A 15,238-nucleotide genomic window follows, 5' to 3' on the forward strand; every position below is an offset into this window, starting at 1 on the left:
CGACCATTCTGTCCTTGTGTCCCAGCTCCCACCCCACTGCGTGGAGGCCCACGGTATTTGTTCCTCTTCTTATTTGACCTCCAAGGGCCAGGCCTGCCTCCTGGAAATAGGACAGAGGTGCTTTCCAGGGGCCTCTGCCCGAGTCCTTTGTGATTCTGAGAGATCACAAAGGGGGCAGATCTCTCAGACTCCAGCTGCGCCCGACCAGCCGGCCCTGGCACACTTACCGACTCAGCTGCGGGAGTGACTGCTGATGAAATAGCCCATGTGTGGTCACGGACACACGCGCACGCATGGACGCCGGGGTGTGAGGAGGCTCGGGGTGTGTGTGTGGCTGTCCTTACCTCGCTCTTCACCCCTGACGCTTCCTTCCCTGTTCGCGCAGACGGAGAACAAAGCTGCCAACGACGCGCAGCCTGGGGAGGAAGAAAGCCGCCCGCCCATGGACCTGTTCAAGGCCATCTTTGCCAGCTCCTCAGACGAAAAGTCCTCGTCCTCTGAGGAAGAGCAAGGCGACAGCGAAGATGATGAGGAGGGCAGTCCGGAGGCCGACGGCAAAGGTTCCCAGGAGACGCACTTGGCGGAAGCATCCGCTGTAGCACCGAGTAAGTCAGCTTCTCAGATGTGGGGTCCTGTCCGAGACATTGACTCCAATGGGATTCTGATTGGGGTGGGGCAGAGCCCTCCCCTCCCCTCCCCTCCCCTCCCTCCCTCCCCTCTTCTGCTATCTTCCCTTGTTCTCCCCTCCTGCTGTTTTTCTTTCTCTTTCTTCCTTACCTTTTTTTTTAGTTTTTTTTTTTTTTAAGATTTATTGTTATTGCCAAGTGAGTATACAGAGAGAAGGAGGAACAGAGAGAAAGATGTGTCCGTTGATTCACTCCCCAAGTGGCCACAACAGCCCTCAGAGCTGCGCCAATCCAAAGCCAGGAACCAGGAGTCTCTTCTAGACCTCCCACATAGGTGCAGGGTTCCAAGGCCTTGGGCCATCCTCGACTGCTTTCCTAGGCCACAGGCAAGGAGCTGGACAGGAAGCAGAGCTGCTGGGATTAGAACCTGTGCCCATTTGGGATCGTAGTGTGTGCAAGATGAGGACTTTAGCTGCTAGACTACTGCTTCGGGCCCTCCTTCCTCCCCCCCACCCCCATCTAGAACAAATCTCTGGTGTGTTTTTGGAATAGCAGTGTTTGATAGTGAACTTCCCTTATATCCTAGTTGATACAAGTTTAAAAATTGTACCATTTCAGGCTGGCTCAACTGGCTAATCCTCATCCTTTAAGCATCCCATTCTCCAGATGACCACAATGGCCAGGGCTGGGCCAGATTGAATCCAGAAGCCAGGAACTTCATCTGGGTTTCCCATGTGCTAGGGGCCTGAACATTTGGCCCATTTTCTACTGCTTTTCCCAGGGCGTTAGCAGACAGCTGGGTAGGAAGTGGAACAGTTGAGGGTATGAGCTGGAGCCGTTATTTGGTTGCCAGTATCACAGGTGGTGGCTTTACATGCTAAGCCCTGTTAATTTTTTTCTGTGGAAGGAAAAATGGTGTCTTTTAAAAAATTCAAGTGGCACATATACTTGAACTTTGAAAGTATAGGAATGGGGCCCGGCGGCGTGGCCTAGTGACTAAAGTCCTCGCCTTGAACGCCCCGGGATCCCATATGGGTGCCGGTTCTAATCCCGACAGCTCCACTTCCCATCCAGCTCCCTGCTTGTGGCCTGGGAGAGCAGTCGAGGACGGCCCAATGCATTGGGACACTGCACCCGCCTGGGAGACCTGGAGGAAGTTCCTGGTTCCTGGCATCGGATCGGCGCACACCGGCCCGATGCGGCTCACTTGGGGAGTGAATCATCGGACGGAAGATCTTCCTCTCTCTCTCCTCCTCTCTCTGTATATCTGACTTTGTAATAAAAATAAATCTTTAAAAAAAAAAACAAAGAAAGTATAGGAATGTAGAGAAAAGTTTGCTGTAATCTCTTATCCACTAAGAATAACCTCTGTTGACTTTCTGATGTGTTTTTTTGGTTTTGTTTTTTGTTTTTTTACTTTTTCTAATCTTTTATCTCTTCTGTCTGCTTTATGTGTATAGCAGCTTTATATATAAATGAGTATATTTAAGTAATGAGCTTGCTAAGAATAATGGGACCTTGTATTTTCAGTTTTCCTTCTGCTGATTATTTTGAATGTAACTCATCTCTCCAGTGTTCTGGGACGGAAGATGGTCTTACATCAAGGTGGTTGCAGCCATTCGGGGAGTGAACCAGCAGATAGAAAATCGATCTCTTTCTCTGTCACTCTGCCTGTCAAACAACTAAATGAATTTCAAGGAAAAAAAAAAGATTCAAGCACATTAATATTGAGCAAATGAGTAAAAATAAGACGCTGCTGTTTTTCAGCCAATGAGCCGGTGCCGCGTGAGCCCGTGCCTCCCTTCCCAATACAAAGGATGCAGATTGATGAGAGAGAAGAATTCGGCCCGCGTCTGCCTCCCGTCTTCTGCCCTAGTGAGTCCGGAGCTCCTGGGCTCGCCTGCCTGCGCCAGCTGAGTGTCCCGGATACATGACTGCTCTTGCAGAACGTTTGCACCTGCACATCTAAGTCGGCTCCAGGCAACCGCGCACACGCTCGTGCCTGGGGTCCCTCTGCCTGCCGCTGGTGGCTGAGTGATAGCTGCTGATGCATGGCTCAGGGAGCTTAGTCTCTCAGCTGCTTCCAGCAGGGCCCTAGAGGTATCCAAAAGTAAAAACCTAGCACACCACAAAGGGGCAGGTGTGCCTGGCAGGAAGCAGAACCTGCGGGGCCCTTTGGCTGATGTCGCAAAGAAAGCAGTCCTTTCAGAAGTATGTCTGCACCCCTCCCCCGTGCCCACTACCAACTTCCCATCAGTACCATCTTAAACTGATATCCCACGTGAAGATATTTAAACTGGCTTGTCACCTCCCCCCAAAGGCTGCGTTAGCAAACACTGCCACACAACCCAGAGACAAAAACAGCTTGTAATCCCATGATGTACCTTACAGTTTCCTGGGGCATCCCCTCTGTAGTGCTTGTTTGGTTAATTGACCCAGCTTTCCAAAAGATGATTAAAGTTAGAGAAAGAGAAGAGGTTTTTGAAAAAGGCAGCAGATGGATTTCTCGTTTGCTTTGATTGTTCAGCTCTTTATGTTACCAGCTAAATGATTTTGGCCCATTTATCAGAATGTCCTCGATCCCCTGTTAGTAACTTAATTGGGCCTTGAGGCTAATTTAGGGAAATGGTTTTCCAGAACTAACATTAGGAAAAAATATTAGGGGAGGCCAAACTTTGAAAAAAGCCTGGCTAACTATAAGGCTGGAAAATTACAGGTTTTGAAAAAAATCTCCATGCTTTTAAAACAACTTGAAATCTTCCTGCAGGTAGAGGAAGTTAATCATCACTTTGCATTGTTAATAATCTATGAGAACGTTTTGGCCTGGATTGGAAAGTGGAGCGCCTGGGCACATGTCCTTTGGCTGTGACTAATAAGCATGGGTATCGCGTTGCTTTGAGGCTCAGTTTCCAGGGTTTCCACTTCTACACATCCCATAGCATCTGGCTGTGGGATGTATGTGCAAGATCCCGTCTCAGTCCCCCTTTCTTTGTGTCCCTCAGCAGATGGGGACTCTTACTGTCCCATTTTGTAGATGGAGACACTGAGTTGCAGAGGGTGGGCAAGGTGCCATGTGCATCACACAGCTGGCAGACTCGAGTCTGACCGTGAGTCTGCCCGAGCATGTCGGATTACAAACATCGTTTGGCCTTCTGGTCCAACTTCGGCTTCATTTGGCATCGCTTTGCAGGTGGGCCATGGCAGGGCACTGGTTGGATCTCATAGCCTTAGCTTGAAGTTTCGTAGTGCTACAAAGATGTGTTAGGATGACCCACTCATTTCTCAGAGAGGCAGAAAAGCAAGTGGAAGGTCAGGAGTTGTGCCTCAGCACCAAGCATCCCACCAACATCAGGATCCTAATTTGGTCAGTTAGGAAATGGCTTTTCTGAAGGTGAGCATTGAATTTTGTTTCCCTCTTTTAATTCGTGTGTCTATTACATACGTATTTCAGATGCTCGACAGACACTCGAGGCCCCTCCAAAAGAGAAACACAAGAAGAACAAACACAAACACAAGACTAAGAAGGAGCACAGACGGAAAAGAGAGAAGGTGAGTAACTTCTGAGCGTGTCTCACTTCCTGCTTCTGTCGTGGGGAGACCCCAGGGGTACACCGAGCCAGATGAAGAGGGCATCCTGTGGCCAGGACACACAAGTCTCCAGCCACAGGAGTGACGTTCCTTGCACATGCTCCACTTTTCAGAAACTCTTCTTCTTTCAGAGCAAATTGAATTGCAATTTGTTTTTAAATTTAAAAAATGAGCCAGCCTGTAAAAATTGTGCATATTTTGGAGTACTATATGATGTTTTGGTACATTTTATATAGTCAATAGTGTCCAGGCAGGGTAAATAGGTTTCTCATAAACATTTAACGTTTCCTTAGAGTGGAAACATCCACAAACCTATCTTCTTGTAGGGTGTTTTCTTTCTGTTCTCTTTCCTTCGGTAGAGAAATATATAGTCCATTTGGCTTTATCTGTAGTCACCCTACTTGACAACATTATGTGTAGTCACCAGAACTTCTGACTCCTGGGCAGGTAGTGCCCGTTGGTCACCCTTTACTCACCTCTGCTTACTCCCATGCCTCCCTGGCCTCTGGTACCCACCATCACATGTTTAACTCCTGTGACATCACCATTTTTAGACTCCATAGTGAGACTGTGTGAATGCTTCTCCCTCTGTGTGAGCTGATTTCCGTGAACCCAATGACCTCCACATCCATCACTGTTGCTGCAGATGACAAGGCTGTAACCTTTCTTAGGGCTGAGTAATACTCTATGGCATGTCTGGAACACACTGCCTTTATCCATTCATTCGTGAATGGGCATTTAGTGGTTTCCAAGTTCCGGTTTATATAAATCGTCTTGCAGTGAACGTGGGGGTGCAGGTGTCTGACAGATTCCATTGTGTAGCCAGCAGTGGGGTTGCTGGGTTGCAGAGTAGATCTAGTTTTAGCTTTGTGAGGAACTGCCTTGCGTTCTCCCACAGTGACTGTGTTAACTGGCGTTCCTGCCAACCAGCACCATGTAGAGGTTCCCTTACCCCACTGCCTCACCAAAGCTTTGCTGCTCTGGGTGTTTTTGGTAACAGCCAGTCCAGCTCGGGGAAGGAGCTGTCTCACTCTAGTTTTGATTCCCATTTCTCTGATGGTCAGTGATGTTGAGCATTCTCTCATGTGCTCCTTGGCTGTTGAATGTCTTCCTTTGAGAAATGTCTGTTTCAGTCTACTGCCCTTTAAAAGCTTGCATTATTTGTTTTTGTTTGTTCTTGTTATTGAATTGTTTGGGTCTCTTGTATATTCTAGATATGAACCCCTTGTCACATGTTTCCCCTTCTGTAGGTTGTCTCCCGTCCAAGTACTAACCAGGCCCGACCCTGCTTAGCTTCTGAGATCCGACGAGATCGGGCACGTTCAGGGTGGTTTGGCTGTAGACTTCCCCTTCTGTAGGTTGTCTCTTCGCTCTGTTGATCGTTGCGCAAAAGCTCTTTAGTTCTGACCAAACCCCATTTGTTTATTTTTGCTTTTTTTTTTTAAAGAAGATTTATTTACTTTTATTGGAAAGGCAGATACACAGAGAGGAGGAGAGACAGAGAGGAAGATCTACTGTCCACTGTTTCACTCCCCAACGGACTGCAACGACTGGTGCTGCGCCAATCTGAAGCTAGGAGCCAGGAACTTCATCTGGCTCTCCTATGCAGGTGCAGGGTCCCGAGGCTTTGGGCCGTCCTCGACTGCTTTCCTAGGCCACAAGCAGGGAGCTGGATGGGAAGTAGGGCTGCTGGGATTAGAACCGGTGCGTGCAAGGCAAGGACTTTGGCTGCTAGGCTACTGCGCTGGGCCTTGTTTTTGTTTTTATTTCCTGTACTTTTAGGGTCCTGTTCCAGAACCCTGGCTCATTCCAGTGTCTTGAAATGTTCTCCCTGTTGTCTTCTAGTTGTTTCAAAGTTTCAGATCTTACATTTAGACAATCCCTTCCACCCCCCCCCCTTTAAAAAAAAATTGTTTATTGGAAAGAGTAACAGAGGGAGAGATAAGTAGCCACAAGCAACAGGGCCGGGCCTGAGACAGGAGCCTGGAGTGGTTTGTATCCCCCACCTTAGTCCGTGGGCCGTCCTCTGCTGCCTTCCCAGGCACGTTAGCAGGGTGCTGCATGGCAGGTGGAGCAGTTGGGCATTGCACTGGCATGTGGGCTTTCCAAGTGGCAGCCTCACCCACCACACTGTAACACACGCCCCACATTATTTAGTTGTTTTTTTTTTTTAAATCTATTTTGAGTTGATCCTTGGGAGATAGGAGTCTAGGTGTGTTCCTTTGCATGCGGGTCTTGGCGCTTTTGTCAAAGATCAGTGTATATTCTGTTGGTTTGTGTTTCAATGTCAGTATCGTGCTGTTTTACTTACTGTGGCTTTGTAATATGGCTGAAAGTCAGGTGTTTTGATGCCTCCTGATTTTTTTTTTTTATTTTTGCTCAAGATTACTTTGGCTGTTTGGGCTCTTTGGGGGTACAATACAATTCCTAGCAGTGTTTTTGTCTTGTTTTGTGAAAACTGTCATTGGGATTTGGATAGGGATTACATTCAACCTGTAAATTGCGTTTTAGTGATAGCGATTCTTCCAATGCATGAACACAAACAGGTGTTTCCATTTTTTTGTGTGTATTTTTCAATGTCACACGTGAATTTACTTTCATCACCTCTTTGGTTAAATTTATTGCTAGGTTTGCTTTTTGGTTTGGTTGCTTTTGGCAATGGCTTTGTTTTCTTGATTTCTTTTTTAGGCGATTGACTATTGGTGTTTAACCTATCAAGGTAATGATTTTTTTTTTTAAAGAAAAGAAATTAATATGCATTCTCCTTTAGAGTTGGGTAGAATTCAACGGTGATGCCGTCTGAGCTCTGGGATGGGAGACTGTTTTATGATTGGTTGAATCGTGCTGCTTGTTCTTGGTCTGTTTAGCTATCTTATTTAAATGTGGTTCAGTCTCATAGGCTGTATAGGTCCAGGAGTTGGTCCGTTGCTTCTGTGTTATTGAGCCGGTTGCTATGTGACCGTTCACTGAAGTTTGTAACAGTCCTCTGTATTTCTGTGGTGTTAGTACTAACGTCTCCATTTCCTATTCTGATTTTATGTGACTGATTCTTCCCTCTTCTTTCCTTAGCCTAGCGAAGAACTTAGCAGTTTTGTCTGTCTATTTAAAGAACCAGCTCTTCATTTCATTGCTTTTTTGTATTTTGTTGTTGTTGTTGTTTTGGTCTCTATTTCTGCTCCAAGTTTTATAATTTCTTTCCACCTACAGATTTAGCATTTGATTTGTTTTTGTTTTGTCAGGTCCTGGGGAAATAGGAATATATTGCTTGCTTCGGCTCTTCCTGCTTTTGATGTAGGCAGAACAGAACAATTTGTTCAGTTGTGTTTTAAAAACAAACAAAATGGGCCCGTCACGATAGCCTAGTGGCTAAAGTCCTTGCCTTGAATGTGCCGGGATCCCATATGGGTGCTAGTTCTAATCCCAGTGGCCCCACTTCCCATCCAACTCCCTGCTTGTGGCCTGGGAGGGCAGTCAAGGATGGCCCAAAGCCTTGGGACCATGCACTTGCATGGGAGACTGGAAGAGGCTCCAGCCTCCTGGCTTCAGATCAGCTCAGTGCTGGCCATTGCACCTGCTTAGGGATTGAATCAGTGGACAGAAGATCTTCCTCTCTATCTTTCCTCCTCTCTGTCAATAAAAATAAATCTTTGAAAAATAAACAAAATTTATTAACGTTAGATAGTAAGAAAAGGGGCATTGCAGAATTTGAGAGAAGTAATTGAGTATTAAGTAATCCAGCCGGGGTGTACGTTTGGCATTGTGGTTAAGGCATTTCCTGGGGGTGGCCAACATCCCGTATTGGAATGCCTGGTTTTGGATCCTGGCCTGCTCTCCGTTCTGGCTGCTTGTTTAAGCATCCCCCAGGTAGGAGCGGCAGGTGGTGGCTCACGTAGTTAGGTCCCTGCTGCAGGTGGGAGACGGACTGAGCGCCATCCTCCTGGCTTTAGCCGTGTTTGGGGAGTGGACCTGCAGATAGGAGTTATCTCTGTACCTTTTCCTCTCTGTCTCTCTGCCTTTCAAATGAAAAAATAAGGAAAAAAAATTTAAGGATAATACAACAGCCTTCTTTGTTCAATAATAGGCAAGGGTCTGGTCTGGAACGTTCCTGAAGTACCCTGTCATTACTTCCAGCTGACGTCTTGGTTCATCGCTTAGTGTCTGAAGTCCACTAGGCTCGAACAGAGACACAGCGGGTCCTTTCTGACACCCCTCGTCTCATCAACCGTGACTTCCTCTGGCCGCTGGCACAGGCTTTGAAGGGGACCGTGTTGTTGGTCTGGGCTGTCAGCGGAAGAGCTCAGGAGCAGTTCCCCTTGTCAGGATTCCTGAGTGTAAGGGATGAAGACGTTTCTGTAGTGAGAGCGGGAAAATGGAGTGCCGACAGGCCTAAGGCCAAGTTCCACTGACTCTGACCTGTGTGTGTGTGTGTGTGTGTGTGTGTGTGTGTGTGTATGTGCGCATTCACTGACCTCCTGCCAGTTTATTCTCTGCGCCTTTCCAGGGTATTTTTCTGTCCCGATGTGTTGTTTCTTGGTGTCAAAGAAAATGACCCCGTGAGACTCACAAGAGGTGGACTAAGGTGGGGCACAGAGTCGAGTGGGGTCTCCCTGCGTCGGCTTGCTCTGCTGCTGATATTGTCAGAGGATCGGCTGGGTCGGGGTGTGCTGCCCACCCCTGCCCTGTCCAGACAGGCCAAAACTCACTAAAATGACTGCAGCAACCTATTGCCGGCTTAACCTTGTTCTGTGCCGAGTTAGGGAGAAAAACACCTATTTATTAATCTTCCGCTCTTTCTTCCACACCCCACCCCCTCCTTTTTTTTTTTTTAACAGAAAAAGAAACACAAGAAACACAAACACAAGGGCAAGCAAAAGAGTAAAAAATCAGAGAAAAGCAGCAGTTCTGAGAGTTCCGACAGTAGTGACGGCTCGAGTGATGAAGAAAGCAGCACAGACCTGTCACCCCAGGAGCTGCTGAGGCGGTAGGCCCCTGCGATGCTGGGATGGGAAGTCCAGGGAAGCCTTTGAGAAGCTTCCAGAACACTTGATGAATTTGCTTAGGGGCAAATGTCCAAAATGGGAAATTTGTGAATGAAATAGGCTTTTTAAAAAGTTAATACTGGATTATATGACAATATGTAACTATCTCATCAGTATGAAAACTCAGACCTCACGGGGCTGCTAGCAGCTCTGGGTCAGTGCTCCACACTTCTGTTGTTTGCACAGTGACCTCTGCCATCGGTCTCATAGGTAACCCACCCGCGCTTTTTTTCTGCAACCACGCACACACATGCAACCATATCAGTACACATATGTTCAAACACATACATGTATATTTGTGTGAAATATATAGACAACATAACTTCATGTAGCATAATTGTTTTTAAAAGATTTATTTGTTTTTATTGGGAAGGCAGGTCAGATTTACAGAGAGAAGGAGAGGCGGAGAGAACGATATTCCATCCACTGGTTCACTCCCCAAGTGACTGCAGTGGCCAGAGCTGATCTGATCTGAAATCAGGAGGAGTCAGGAGCTTCTTCTGGGTCTCCCACATAGTACAGGGTCCCAAGGCTTTGGGCTGTCCTCGACTGCTTTCCCAGGCCACAAGCAGGGAGCTGGATGGAAAGTGGGGCTGCTGGTGTTGGAACACAAACCGGTTCCCATCTGGGATCCCAGGTGTGTGCCAGGTGAAGACTTTAGCCACTAGGCTGCTGCACCATGCCCTCTAGCATTATTAGTTTTTAAGCCACGAACATATTTAGTACATCAACCCTCCAATGGTTTTCAGAGTGGTCATGCCCATTGGTTTAGTCAGCTTTTGGTCACAGTAATCATGATAGCTGGGAAAGCCACTTAGAAAGGAATAAGGTCTATTACAACCTACAACTTTAGAAGTTCTGGTCCAAGGTTGGTCAGTCTCATTGGTCTGGCATCTGTGAGGGTGGTAAGATTTATTGATATTATTTGGAAGACAGTAGGAGAGATTTTTTTAAATTCCCTGATTCACTTCCCAAATACATGTACTACCAGGGCTGGATCAGTATAGGTCAGGGCAAAACCAGCAGTCTAGAATTCTACCTGAATCTCATGGGTTGATGGCAGAAAGCCTTGTAGTTGGCCCATCATCTGCTACCTCCCAGAAGTGTTTTCAGGCAGCCAGTTCCCAAATGCAGACTAGTGGGGACCCAAAATAGAACCCCCATGTGGGATGGTGGCATTAAGCAAAGGCTTAATCAGATGTTCTGAAATGCAACCCCCTCCTCCAAATTTTAAAATTCACGTATGGTTCTTTCCATAATGTGCATTTTCCATGAATTTTTTGAAGTGCCCTCATATGCATGAATCTCAGAATTTTACACCAGAAGCAGCTTATCTTTTAATCCCAATTTATTTTCTTTATTCTTTTAAGATTTCATTTTAATTTTTTTATTGGAAAGGCAGATATACAGAGAGAAGGAGAGACAAAGATCTCCCATCCACTGGTTCACTCCCCAAGTGGCTGCAATAGCCAAAGCTGAGCTGATCCGAAGCCAGGAGCCAGGAACTTGCTCCAGGTCTCCCACACGGCTGCAGGGTTCCAGGGCTTTGGGCTGTCCTCGACTGCTTTCCCAGGCCACAAGCAGGGAGCTGGATAGGAAGTGGGGCTGCCGGGATTAGAACCGGTGCCCATATGGGATCCCGGGGCACATTCAAGGCAAGGACTTTAGCCACCAGACTGTCATGCTGGGCCCAATCCCAATTTCTGTGAATCTTTTTTTTTTTTTTTTTTTTGAGAATAATTTATTTATTTATTTGAAAGGCAGGAGTCCCAGGGAGAGAAGGGGAAGAGATGGACAGAGATATTCCATTTGCTGGTTCACCTTGCAAATGTCTGGAATGGTTGGGGACGGATGAGCTAGGCTGAAGCCAGGAGCCAAGGGCTTCTTCCAGGTGGGCTGCAAGATGGCTTGGACCGTCTTTTGCTGCTTTCCCACACTATTATTAGCACGAGCTAGATCAGAAGTGGACCATCTGGGATTTGAACTGGCACCCATCTGGACTGCTGGTGTTGCAGGTGGCTGCTTAACGCACTGTGCCACAATGCCTTCCCCTGTCCACCTTCCCGCCACAAACTTACTGAAGTACCCTCATTTGTGCTCATGTGTGTGATATGTGTGTGTGCATGCCACCCTAATGCTTTTATAGTCTTGATGTGTTAGACTCTGTTTAGGTGATTTAGTTTTTGTGCACTGAGCAGGGTAGACATCTGAAGCTCCAACATAGACAGGCAGTTGCACTCATCAGGGAAAGTAAGCCACAATTAATGAGCACCCCCAAACCCCAGTGGTTTAGCACAGCGAAGCATAACTGTCATTTGGGAAGCTCGTGCTAGGGCCTGGCCTACCCGCACTTCAGCTTTTGGTCATCGTAGGAGGGGCTGAACTGTCCTGTGACGCTGAAGGTTGCTAAGGCCATGTTTGGGAGTCGCAGCCTTCACTTCTACCCACAGCTGTGGCCTCGAGCGTGGCCACTCCCGGACGGGGAAGCGGTGTCCAGAAGCAGGTCCAGGACGCAGGAGCATCCCCTCCCATCTTGGCCCCACCCCACAGGGTGGCTTGATTGTGTTCCAAGTCCCCCGGGCCTGTTGGCTCCTGCTCCAGGCTTCTCTGTTCCGGTTTCTTCCCCACTTTATGTTTTCCCTCTCTCTCCATCTTCATCACGATGGCTGATGTTTCTGTCTGAAGAAAGAAAAATGCCACTGCCGTGTTCTTTTTCACTTATTTCCTTAGAATGCCAATAGGTTCTTGTGGTTCAGCACCGTAGAGGAGCTAAGTGTGTGCTGTCATGTGGAGCCCCCAGCAGGGCTGTACCATCTCATGTTCCGCTTTCCCCATGGGGTATGTGAGAACTGTAGGGTGCACAGTGCAGTAGCGCACCCCAAGATGTTGCTACTCCTGTCAGGTGGGGACAGCAAGGCACAGGAGACCGAGTCACTTGCACAAGCCTGCATGACCTCACCAACATGAGGACTGTAACTTGCTTGGGGTGACTGTGGGAGAATTTGCACCTGCACACAAGGGCCACACAGCTGGGAGCCCTTCGGGGCCCAGAAATGGGGGCTGTGTTGGGCAGGCTGGAGCACAGACATGCCCCAGAGCATGTGGCAGTCAGAGAACCTGGGCAGGGAGCTGTGTGCTTCCGGCATCTAAATCCCATCAAGTTAGACAGCAGAAGCTGAAGGACTGTGCAGATGGTTGGTACCATCATTGTTGGGAAGTCGCTCTGGGCAGTGATTTAGGTAGAGTGAATCAGGTATCACTTGGAACGCTGTGCCCACTGTGGCAGTGCCCGGGTTTGAGGTCTGGCTCCACTCCCAATCCCAGCTGGGCTAACAGTCTCCCAGGTTGCCCTCCAGGGACCTGGAGGGAGCCTTGACCAAAGAGTGCCTTGCTCCTCTGCTCTCTGCACTGCCTGCCTGCCCCAGGGCAGTCGGCTGCATCTCCAGCACCTGGCAGGGGCCTCACACTTCTCACACACACACACACACACACACACACACACACACCGTGCCTTGCTTCTTCGATGGCATTGCCACCTGGTTAGAGTTGGAAATGCATTGCAGACTGCCCACTCCACCACGTCTCCAGGAGACTCTGCTTCCTTCATTCTCTGTGGATCAGTTTTGCTCATTCTGAAATCCTCTAGGAATGGAATCATACAGTTAGGTGAGCTGTGGCACACGCACACTGGAACGGACAGAGACGGTTAGATCCATGACTACGTGCGGCTTCATTCCCTGAGCACACCTGCGGGAAGTTCCCAGTGCCCCCTGCTGACCCTGCCCACTCGGCATCCCTGCAGGTCACCACTGTCTGGCTTTTATCACCATTGATTCTTGCCAGTTTTACCTTTCCTTAAAGGAACTGTGTTGCAGGAACTCTAAAGCCCCTGCCCCAGCGGTTCCCCAGGTGGCTGCAGACGGCAGTGGCTGGTTCAGTCTTGTTACCAGGGAGTATTCCGTTCTAGGAATGCACCAGTGTGTCCTCCCACTTTCCTTCTGTGGACATTTGGATTTCTTTTTCTTTCTTTCTTTTTTTTTTCTTTTAAGATTTATTTACTTTTACTGGAAAGTCAGATATACAGAGGGGAAGAGAGACAGAGAGGAAGGTCTTTCATCCACTGGTTCACTCCCCAAGTGGCCGCGATGGCCAGAGCTGAGCTGATCCAAAGCCAGGAGCCAGGAGCTTCTTCTAGGTCTCCCACGTGGGTGCAGGGTCCCACGGCTTTGGGCCGTCCTCGAATGCTTTCCCAGGATACAAGCAGGGATCTGGATGGGAAGCACTAGCCGTTATATTAGAACTGGCCTGGGCGCATGCAAGGTGAGGACTTTAGCCAGTAGGCTACTGTGCCAGGTCCAACATTTGGTTTTCTACTTGGAAGCTGTAGGGCAGGCCCAGGGAGCAGTAAGTGGGATCTGGCTCTACCACAGAGAGAGTGCAATTCCAATTGAAGACTGACAACTTGGGAGTTTTACGTCCTGGGACCAGCAGGCTTTAGTTCTTGCCTAAACATTAAGCAAGACCCTTCAAAAAGTTTATGGGGAATATACCAGTATGAAAAGAGAATTTGGGTCTGGCACAGTAGCGTAGCAGCTAAAGTCCTCGCTTTTCACATGCTGGGATCCCATACAGGCACCGGTTCTAATCCCAGCAGCCCTGTTTCCCACCCAACTCCCTGCTTGTGGCCTGGGAAAGCAGTCGAGGACGGCTCCTGGGTTCAGATCAGCTCAGTCCCGACTGTTGTGGCCACTTGGGGAGTGAATCATCGGACGGAAGATCTTCCTCTCTGTCTCTCCTCTCTGTGTATCTGACTTTGCAATTAAAAAAAAAAAAAATCAATCTTTAAAAAAATTGTGTGTGGGCTTCAAAAATTTCTGCACCTAAATAAGTGTTATCTTTTGATTCCATTTTCCGCAAACTGTCTGAATTGCCCTCTTACAATGAGTGAGGCAGGTGAGTGAGACAGGAATTTGAATATTGCCTTTATCCTTGGTCCCTGGTGTGAGATGTGGGTGAGCAAGACCATGTGTGCGCTTTGGGGGAAACACAAGGAGCTTTGGAGAAGAGTCTAAAAGCAGGTGATGTGGTCCACTGAGATAAGCTGCCCTTGAGTCCTGTGTTGGAGTAGGTGGGACTGGATCCTTGCCTCTGCTTCTGATCCAGTTTCCTGGGTGGAGCAGGTGCCCAGTTCTTGCCACTCAGGTGGGCAATTAGGAGTTCCTGGTTCCTTGCTTCAGCTGCTGCCGGAATTGGGGGGGATGAATGAAGAGCTTCTTCTGTCTCCCTCACTGTGATAAGCACATCTCTAAACACTGCGAGGAGGGAGCAGTGCTTCCTTGCGTGGCGTCCCCTGTGGGGAGTTCTCTGGCTTCTCAGTTTCTGATTTTCCCTTTCCCCTCTTCTGTTTTCCCTTCCAGGCTGAAAAGTCTCCCCCTGAGGCGGCTCTGATGGAGTTCCAGCCCTGGCCTGTCCCTGGAAGCCCGCTGACTGTTCAGTTTATGCCATTGTACAGATTGTATTTATATGTAAATTCCTGCTGTAAAATAAGTTTTTTTTTTAACCGTGACATTTCAAAGGCTGCCTCGAGAGATTGTAGAAATTGATTTCTGTTTTTAACTTAAGTGTCAGAGGAGAAAACCTCAGCCTGAACAGTTTAATTAAAGTGGAATTTTTCTATTTTTCTTCTTCTTTTTTAAAATTTCCTGAAACTTAAAAAAAAAAAAAAAAGAATTGAGGTGAAGGCTTTTATTCCCCTCTGGTTTTGTTCTGAAGGAACCTGCACCGCGGGGAGGGCAGTTTGACTCGCTGGGGGAGTTTATGGGACAGGTGGGGTTAGCTCCTACCTGCTGAGGTTGAAGGTGTCGGTGAGGCTCCCCCACCAGCTCCCACCTTGGGATTGCAGTGGCGGCCCCAAATCCCAGGGCAGCACACAGCCAGCGTCCTCACCATGGGGCCTCAGCCTCTCGGAGAGGGCATCACACTGCA

General features: G+C 48.2%; 1 protein-coding gene across 2 annotated transcripts in view; it reads left to right on the forward strand.

The window, feature by feature from the left end:
* Nucleotides 1–14,943, forward strand: part of GPATCH1 (G-patch domain containing 1) — a 52,153-nt gene extending 37,210 nt beyond the window's left edge. The window contains exons 16-20 of one of the 2 annotated variants that reach the window (XM_058674601.1): nucleotides 386–605; nucleotides 2,394–2,501; nucleotides 4,078–4,175; nucleotides 9,047–9,195; nucleotides 14,671–14,943. In XM_058674601.1, the coding sequence (XP_058530584.1) occupies nucleotides 386–605; nucleotides 2,394–2,501; nucleotides 4,078–4,175; nucleotides 9,047–9,195; nucleotides 14,671–14,701 (606 nt within the window). In that variant the 3' untranslated portion in view covers nucleotides 14,702–14,943. Of the gene's footprint in view, nucleotides 1–385; nucleotides 606–2,393; nucleotides 2,502–4,077; nucleotides 4,176–9,046; nucleotides 9,200–14,670 lie in introns of those variants that run through there. The other variant, XM_058674602.1, reaches the window with a different exon arrangement.
* Nucleotides 14,944–15,238: the final 295 nt, after the last annotated feature.

This window comes from Ochotona princeps, chromosome 16, assembly GCF_030435755.1.
Source record: "Ochotona princeps isolate mOchPri1 chromosome 16, mOchPri1.hap1, whole genome shotgun sequence".
NCBI classification, from domain to species: Eukaryota; Metazoa; Chordata; class Mammalia; order Lagomorpha; family Ochotonidae; genus Ochotona; species Ochotona princeps.